At 30.8% G+C, this 9,196-nt stretch overlaps 1 protein-coding gene across 1 annotated transcript; it reads right to left on the minus strand.

The window, feature by feature from the left end:
* Positions 1–6,647: 6,647 nt before the first annotated feature.
* On the minus strand, positions 6,648–8,182 carry LOC120075883 (deSI-like protein At4g17486). Its single transcript, XM_039029617.1, has 3 exons — positions 7,822–8,182; positions 7,195–7,482; positions 6,648–7,050 (listed from the first exon to the last, which is right to left on the minus strand). Exons 1-3 carry the CDS (start codon positions 7,958–7,960, stop codon positions 6,785–6,787), a joined length of 693 nt encoding a protein of 230 aa, XP_038885545.1. The 5' UTR covers positions 7,961–8,182; the 3' UTR covers positions 6,648–6,784.
* Positions 8,183–9,196: the final 1,014 nt, after the last annotated feature.

The following is a 9,196-nucleotide window of genomic DNA, read 5'->3' on the forward strand; positions in this document are numbered from 1 at the left end:
ATCAGCTTAGCTCTCAACAATGGTATGCAAAGTTGGTCGCATAAACCCTACATACCAGTTGTTATACTTAACCACAATGCACTCCTTAGGCCTTTGGCCACTTCATTCACCAAGTTGGCCGCATGGCACCTACCAATTCCAATGCATGGAACCCTTTCCTCTTTTTAGGTGTTAACTTGCTCCTATTTCACCGAAGAACCCAACATTCCATATTTAACATATTTTCTTGCCCTTCTTCTGGTTTACCATTAATAGATTTCTCCAACTTTCTATACGTCAACCATTAAAACCTAAAAGCATATAATCATAATGCTTAGGAAATTTTCTTTCTATTATATTTTAAACGTATCATTCACTATATATAAATAATTTTTCATTGACATTAATTCACATCTTAACTCATAATTAGGAGGTGTTAAATTTGATTAACTAGTGGAAACAAGTTCAGGAATTTAAACTCCCTCTCTGTAATATTATCTTTCCTTGTTGCAGTGAGTGATTTTCACCGTTCTGACTTAGGTACACCCTAAGTTGGAGAAATTCTTGAAGCAAATACACAGCGGAATAAATGGACACGAAATCATGCTCAAAAGACTTGTTCAGCAAGTATATTTCGGCCATGATCCCACCACACAAATCGCTTCAGGAACATTCAAGTTAAAATCACCAAGTTCGCATATATAAAGCTACAAGATATGGAAAATATTCTTGAAACAAATCTTCTTCTATATTTCATACAAGGTAAGTGGAAAATAAAATAAATCTTCAAAATATTCCAATTAAGAAAATAACTGCAGAGACAATAATTTCGAGGAAAAAATCGAGATCACTCGAGAGACAACAAAAGATACACCCATTCCAAAGGGCTCTCCTCATAAGAAAGATATTTCACAAAGTAACAACATCTCGTGTAATAACCACACCATCATGGAGAATAAAACCTCAAACAAAATATTTGGCCAATAACGCAAACTCTAGTGATAACAATCGAGAAATAAATGCTAACGTGAACATAATTTAATTATTATAAAACACATATTCTTGAACAAGAGCTTAAATGTTTGATTTCTTCATCCAACAAAAAGGAAATTGAAAAATGAGTGGATAGCCAAAAAGTAAACGGTGGAGATAAAAAGTAAATAATGGATAAGTGCATATAAAAGGGATTGGGGAAGTATGCCTACAAGGTAAGCTCACAAAACCCTAACGTTTGATATGCTACTAACAAAGAGAAAAAATGTAGCCTAAGTTGTCCATTTCAATGCTTTGCAGGCACCACACACATATCCAGTTTCGTTCTTCTTCAAGTATTTGTCTTCTAAAATCACCACAAAAGTTATGCAAATCAGGCAGACTCGAGCCTAATTTTTGCATCAGGAAAAGTAAATTTATAATTTCTCAAACCAGTTTCAACTTCTGAATTTTTGTATTTTTTCGATGATTAATTAAATTGTAGCTTAGAAAAAACTTAGGTGATGTTTACATGTGGGACTCAGTTAATTATATATATATATATATATATTTTGTGTTTACCAACATTCAGTAATCGTAATGAAAGTTGGACTCCACAACGAAACCCGTAATCCGATTGCAAAGGAAAGAATGTTCAATTTGATTATCATTGATAATTATATGGAACACATTCTTCTTTTTGTGTGAACCATTAATGATTTTCTAGATTTTGCCCACACACGTCATCCATTACCGTTCATACTATTTTAGTTGTGTTTAGAATTGGTATTGTCATATTGGTAGTTGTATATAAATGGTCATATTCCATTATTGGTGCGATGGTATCAATTATCGTGACTGATGATCCCGATATATAAGAATGAGAACAATATACTTTCTGTTGTTTTCTTCTTTCTTTCTTTCTCTTTTTTTTTTTTTTTTTTTGTCCTTTACTTTCGATTGTTTTTCTCTTACCTTCTAGTACAATATATCTATAATATGTTGAAACACGATTGTTCTGTATGTTTTATAATTTTTTTTTTGAGGACATTATAGTAATCAGTCATGCTCTATCTATTACAAATGTCAATGTAAATAGCTTCAATGGGATTCAAATTAAAATTGCAAATTGCAAATGTAAACGGGCCAAAAAACTCCAATTCTCTTCGTGATGGAGGCCCATTACGATTAGAAGAATTGTGATTACGGATGAGTAAATGTGATCTTACGTCGGTTTTATATGTTTGATGTCAACAAAAATATTGAAATACCTGCTTCAAATTTTTTTTTTTTTGAAGTATTTAAATTAGGAAATAAACAAATTAGTATAAATTTCTTAGGGTGGTGTTAATGATATAATGAAAATATTAATTAGCCCTTTTACGTCCGAATGTATGGAATTATGGATGAAATTTAAAAGCTGCATTTATAAAGTGAAGAAGGAATAGAGAGATGATTGAAATATTTGTATGTGTGTACTTTCACATTTTTGTATGTAGAAAAGAAGAAACAGAGAAATGATTATTGTTGTTTCCAAAAAAGACTAAAAATAAAAGAAAAGAAAGTTATGATATTTTCTTCGAGGGCTTTGTCCACTACATGTGGGACTGTTGCAGTGTTTGCAATAATTCCTAAAGCCACGTTTTTGTAGTACTTCGATACACTAATGTTCTCAAAAGAGGGCACCATATTTTAAATGTCATTCTCAATACTTCTTAATTTTATGGAAATTTTTATTAAAATATCCATGTATAGGAGATTACTCACCATTTATAAACAAGTTAATTCTTTACGTTATATTCACTTTTTTCTTTATTTCATCGATTTTTTATAATATAATAAAGATATTGATTCACCTTTCATATTCCGGACGAATCCATCAAATTATATAAATATCAATGAAATATTGACATGTTGCTAAGAATTTAATATTATGAAAATAACAAACAAAGTGATTGTACTCATTCAAATTAAATAAATTTGAAATGTTTTTTTTAGGGCAACCAAAATGATTACTTCTAAGTTCTTAATGGATTAATGGTTACTTAGATAATGTTGTAATCTTAATTTCCTAAAAAAATCTATTATAGTCGTAATCTTAAATTTAAAGTGATGCAAACATATAAATTACATTTTGAATTTAGAGTGTGTTTGAAATGCATTTTCAAGTGTTTAATTTAAAAAAAAAAAAAAAGTCATTTTCGAAAAAAATTGAGGTATTTGGCAATCATTCAAAATAGCTTTGAAGTGTATTTTCAACCATTTTTGTCAAGAGTGTTTGAATAAAAATGAGTTTTTTGAAAAAGAAAACATTTTTTTTCTCAAATTAATCCAAACGGGCCTTAAAATAATGTTGTAATCTTAATTGTCTAAAAAAAGATGATTGTAGTCTTGATCTTAAACTTAAAAAGTGTTGCAATTTTTCTCCTTTGATATTTTTTTCATTTGAGAATGTGTTTTACAAAATCCTCATTGTTTCAAAGAAAATCCACGTTGAACCTAAATTTTTGTTAAATTTTAAATCTAGCAAAGTTTTAGTAGTTAATTTATGTATTACTCACATATAAATGTATGCAAAACTTGTTATGGTTGAAATTAGTGAGTTTAAGGATACTTTTACATCGCTTTTTGTGATAATTAGGTCACTGAGTTCATGAAAATTGAGAAAATAGTCGAAGTTATAATTTTTAACCAAGTTTAGGATTTATTTTGATGATACTGAGGAGTTGTTTGGCTCACCAACATGAATTGAGTTGAGTTGGTATAATATAACTCATTGTTTGATCCACCAACTTTAAATGTTAGTGGAGTTGAATTGGTACATTTTACCAACTCACCCCAACTCTCCCTTCTTTCCATGTTTTCAATGGTTCCACTCATTGTCCACTGTCGCATTTTGAGAACTAACTCTGGGCTCTGACAACTCCGGTGACCAACTCCGGATTTTGATAACCACCTCTGATGGAAACTCTGGCGACTAACTTTGGGCTCTAATAATCACCTTCGATGACAATTCCGGCGACGAAATCCAGACTTTGACAATTACCTCCGATGATAGCTCCGGCGACTAACTCCAAACTCTGATAAACTTCGTGTGACCAACTCCGACAACCACCTTCGTGCTACCAACTCCGACAACCAATTGGCTCCGACAACAAACTCAGATGATCAACTCTAACAACCACTTTCATAGGCTCCGACAACCACCTCCGACTACAAACTCCAATGAAAATAACCTTCGATGATCACCTTTGAGCGAGCAACTCCGACAACCAACTCGAGACTCTGATAACTATCTTTGACGACAAACTCCAACAACCAACTCTAATATCATCTTCATGCGTCTCACTTTGGGCTCCTACAATCACCTCCGACTACAATGTCCAGCAAAAAATCATATTCGATGATCAACTTCGATGAGACGACCACTTTCGCTCGACCAACTGCGGGATTCAAAAACCACCTCCGATGACAAACTTCAACAACCAACTCCAATACACCTTGATCATGTGACCAACTCCAGGCTTCAACAACCACATCTTGCTACAAACTCCAACAAAAATCATCTTCGATCATCAAAATTGACAATTACTTCTGACTATTATAAGATTGATGACTGTTAAAGTATGTTGTCTACATTAAGTGCAATATTTATACGTAATGAATTCACATATCAAATGAGTGTTAACAATATTTAAATGAAAAGTATGTATGTAGTTGAAAAGTATGTAATATATAACAAAAAAAACCATAAAATGAAAAAAAAAAATCTGATTTAGAGGAAATGAAAGTGAAACTGTTGAAGAAATGTAGTGACATTCTATTGCATGTTATGATGATGGGAGAGATTTAATAAAAAAAAATATATATGACATGGTAAAAATATAGAGTAACAATAGGAAAAAGAAGAAAAGGAAGAAGATGATAATGAAATTTATGGGGAAAATTGGCTAGAAAGTTTTGATTTCGCTTTAGTTTCTCATTTTATTTAACCATATTTCTACAAGAAATACAATGGGTTAATTGTTGTTCATTGCCCAAAAAAGAAAGAAAGAAAAGTTCTAAAAATTAAAAAAAAAAAATTGCAATACATATTTTATTCAAACAAAGATAGATAGAATTATTGGATAAAAAAGTTTTCAAACAAAAATAATAATCATAAAAACATATTATTTTGAGTTCAAAAAACTGCATCAGATACTCGGACATATAAACTTAACTTTGCACCTCAAACACAGACATATGAACTTAGACTAAATAACTTTGCATCCCAAACATAGACATATAAACTCCATAGATATATGAACTCCACAAACATATAAACTCCAAACATCCTATCTCAACTAAGTGCCCAAAACAGTCCCTAAATATTGAGTGAAATTTGATAGTTCAACAAATTAGGAGTAAAAATTAAATTGTTTATCTTCTTTTGGGATAAAAAATATTCCCTAATCTAGTTGGTTTGATTTTTTTTTTTTTTTTTTTTTTAAGAAAACAACCAACAACAAACAAATCGGATAATAAGATAACATCAAATGATACAAGAGAATCAAACCATTTAGGAAAATGAGAGTAAAAAAGAGAAGAAGTTTGCTCTTCGGACATCATAGTTTCTAGATAATGAGCCAAGATGTTATTAGAATGTCGAACATGGGTAAAAGAGATATTGCCCAACTTAAGTGCATAAGATTTAGCCTCTAGATGAAAAAAGAAACTTTAGAGAGATCCACATAGATACCATATAACAAATTGACAACCTCCAGACAATTCGATTCCAAAAAGACGAGTTGAACATTGATATAGGTACAACTAAGAAGACTATCGTAGATAGCCATCGTTTCAAGAATCTTGACTTTATTGCATTTATGGATAACCTTAAAGTCACTTAGGCGGATGCGACCCAAATGACCCCAAAGCACCCAACCCAACCCATTGGTTCGACGATTAGGAATAGAAGAAGAATCAAAATTCAATTTCCAATAGAACCTCGAAGGAGTTACCTATCAACCAACATCAATAGAGGATATAACAAGTTTCAAGTCTCTCTTATTGTCACAAACAATATTTTACTTCAAATTATAAAAGTCAATTATTATATAACTCAACTTTGAAATGAGAGAGATAAAACCATCATGATTCATAATTATAGTGATTAGTTCGTAATGAAGATTTTTGTAGATCACAAATTTGTTTTCCTCTCATATTTGGTGTACAAAGGAAAAAAAAAGTGAGATAACAACATAGATTAAATATAAAAATAATCTTTAAAAAAAAAAAAGTCAAACTTAAAAATATAAGGAATAATTAAATAATATATCATTAAATTAAGGAAAACATAGTTCAATGGAAATTGACACCCATCCTCTCCATAAGGTTGAAAGTTCCATTTCCCATATCTACATATTCTACTTTTAAATATACATTTGCCATTAAATTTGAGAAACCTACAAATCTACATTTGCCATTAAATTTGTGAATATAATATACCATTAAATTAAGGCAAACATGTTCTACACCCATTTGCCATTCAATTTGTGAAACCTACAAATCATCCTCTTGTATATTTAATCACTTACAAGTGTTACAAGTCATAGTACATCATTAAATATAGTTATAATTTGTAACGATTCAGTTTATCAATTTCTTTAATAAAAAATCATAAGCTATTCAATGAATAAGAAGCAAACGCAGAAACCGATGAAACCACATCATCTCCAACATTCCATAACCAATAAAACAATTTGCAAACACATCATACGCAAAATATAAACCTATTTTTCAACATTAAAACTTAAAAACTCCAGAGTTTTTGGGAATAATCCAAACCCATACATTACAGCTTCAACAGGAATGTGGGGGTTGAAGAAGAGACCAAAATAGAAGAAGGTGGAGCAGAATATCTTTGTTTACTTGTTCTAACCATGGAATTGGAAGCTTTTGATGTCAATAATGGAGGAGTTGCTGCAGCTGCAGAATTTGAACCAGATGGATATCTACTTGATTGGGTTCTCAGTTTCTTCTTCTCTCTGTTCTCTGGCTTCACTTGACGAACTTTCATTTCATTCAATCCTACTGGTAGAACACAGTTGCATAGAAGGCCTATCACACAAATACCAAGTATAAATTACCAATTCAATTCTTTAAGCAGGGATCGTGATTTGTTACTGATTTACGAACTCTCTCAATTTGCAGTTAAATTTACACAGAGAAGCATTCAAATCATGAAAAGATATAGTGTATTACCGAGTCGAGCAAGACGATTAACCCATCTGGGGATTGGCTTTCCTGTCAATCTGAGACAAACGTCGTTGCAGAAATGGTTACAGTTCTTGGTGATGAGATGGTAGGTATTTCCAGAATACTCTTCAGCCAGTTTCTCCATGAATGATCGAATCTCTCTAGGACTGAGATTTGTTCTTCCTATTAAAATTGATTTTCTGTATGTGAATCCTGGACACTGCTTTGGTTCCACTTCGAATATTCCTGTAGTCGCATGCTCATGAGCTCCAAATGCGTACTCAACTCCATGAACTGCAATCAAATTTCAACCTAAATCACCGTTTATCCCTAAATCAATGAAAAAGTGCTTCCGATTTCACAAATCAATTTTGTTAGATTGAAGGAATCAAAGTAAATTAATGTGATACGCACTCACTCAGTACCAAAACAGACTCTCGAGACCTAAGATCTGCTTAAATGTTCATGAATTACAAAATTAGTAAATCATACAACAAAGATTCATACTATTCTAACAGAAAAACAATTACAATCCAACTCTCTACTTTTGGAGTCACTTTCTTCGGGAAACAAACAGACCAGAAGGCGAGTAAAAAGCGGAAAAAGCAAAAAAGGACAGAATGGGTTGCTGACCTTGTACGCCGGAATGGTAGACACCGAGGCCAAGCCAATAGGCATATCCATTAATCGGCGTTAAATCGTACACATTGAGATAAACCGGAACCGCACCAATCTTCTTCCTGCTCGAGACTGTCACGATTCTACATAACATTTTTCCGAAATCTCTTCCAGTTCGTCTAAAAGACTGAGAGAACCGCCGGTAATCGGCGTCGGAGATGGAGAATCGGAGAAGGGGATGGAAGAATCGGATTTCAAAATTAGTTTTGAAAAAAAATTGAAATTGGGAACAGGGAAAATGGCGTTTCAGTTTTTGAGCAGAGGATTGTTGCTCTGCTTCCGCGTGCCTTTTTCCTTTTTCAGTTTCACTGTTCTTTACTTTAATAATGCCTTCTATGTAATTATGTTTGGGGAACACACTATTATTATTCTTCCTTATCACAAATAATAATTTCTAATTTAATAAACATTAAACAACACTTTTCATCCCTAAATTTTATTTAGTCTCTCAAATTAATTTACTTCTTCTTTTTTTAAATTCGTAACAATCTACTCCTTTACATAAATAAGTTTATCAAAAATGGATGTCAAATTTTATTATTATATGATGTAAACTTTGTATTTATAAAAAATATTGAGTATTTAATTAGTTTATTGATTTATTTAAGCAACAAATTTCATTAAATCTTAACACTAATTTCTACCATAAGCACTAAACTGTTACAAATCTTGAAGTATGAAGACTAAATTGTTACATAAAGTTCAAACATAATTCGTTACAAAATTGAAAGTTCAGAGATTAAATCGTTATAAACCAAATTTTATCGACTAAATTGTTATTTTATGAAAGTTTAGGAACTAAAAGTTACCAATTTTTTTTTTTTACCCTTTTCAACGGCTTTGAAAAATGTTTAACATTATTTAAATATCATGAAAAATATTTTCAAAATTTTTAACCTTCTAACATTAATGTAGAGCTTGCAAAGATTAGCCTAAATTTTAAGTTTAGGTTAAAGTTAAAGTTAAAAGGAGTTATAATAATGTTTTTATAATGTAAAAATGGATTATAGAAAAATCTTAGGGCGAATATAGATTCTATTTTTTTGTTTGAGAGTCCAACAAATATGTATTTGTTATTTAATTTGAACTCTATTTATGAAAATTGTTTTTAAATTTTATAATTCAAATCATGTAAATTTTGAAAACAACATTTTTATATTTTTATTATATCTAGATTTTTTAATTTTAAATTTTAAAATACAGAATCGTATTAAATAAAGATAAAACATGTAAAAATACAATATATTATGTTATAAACTCAATTTATTTTTAAAAATATAATATGTATTATAAATTATATAATATTATAAAATAATAATTATATAAATTT

Source organism: Benincasa hispida, chromosome 4 (assembly GCF_009727055.1).
Source record: "Benincasa hispida cultivar B227 chromosome 4, ASM972705v1, whole genome shotgun sequence".
In the NCBI taxonomy this organism is placed as follows: Eukaryota; Viridiplantae; Streptophyta; class Magnoliopsida; order Cucurbitales; family Cucurbitaceae; genus Benincasa; species Benincasa hispida.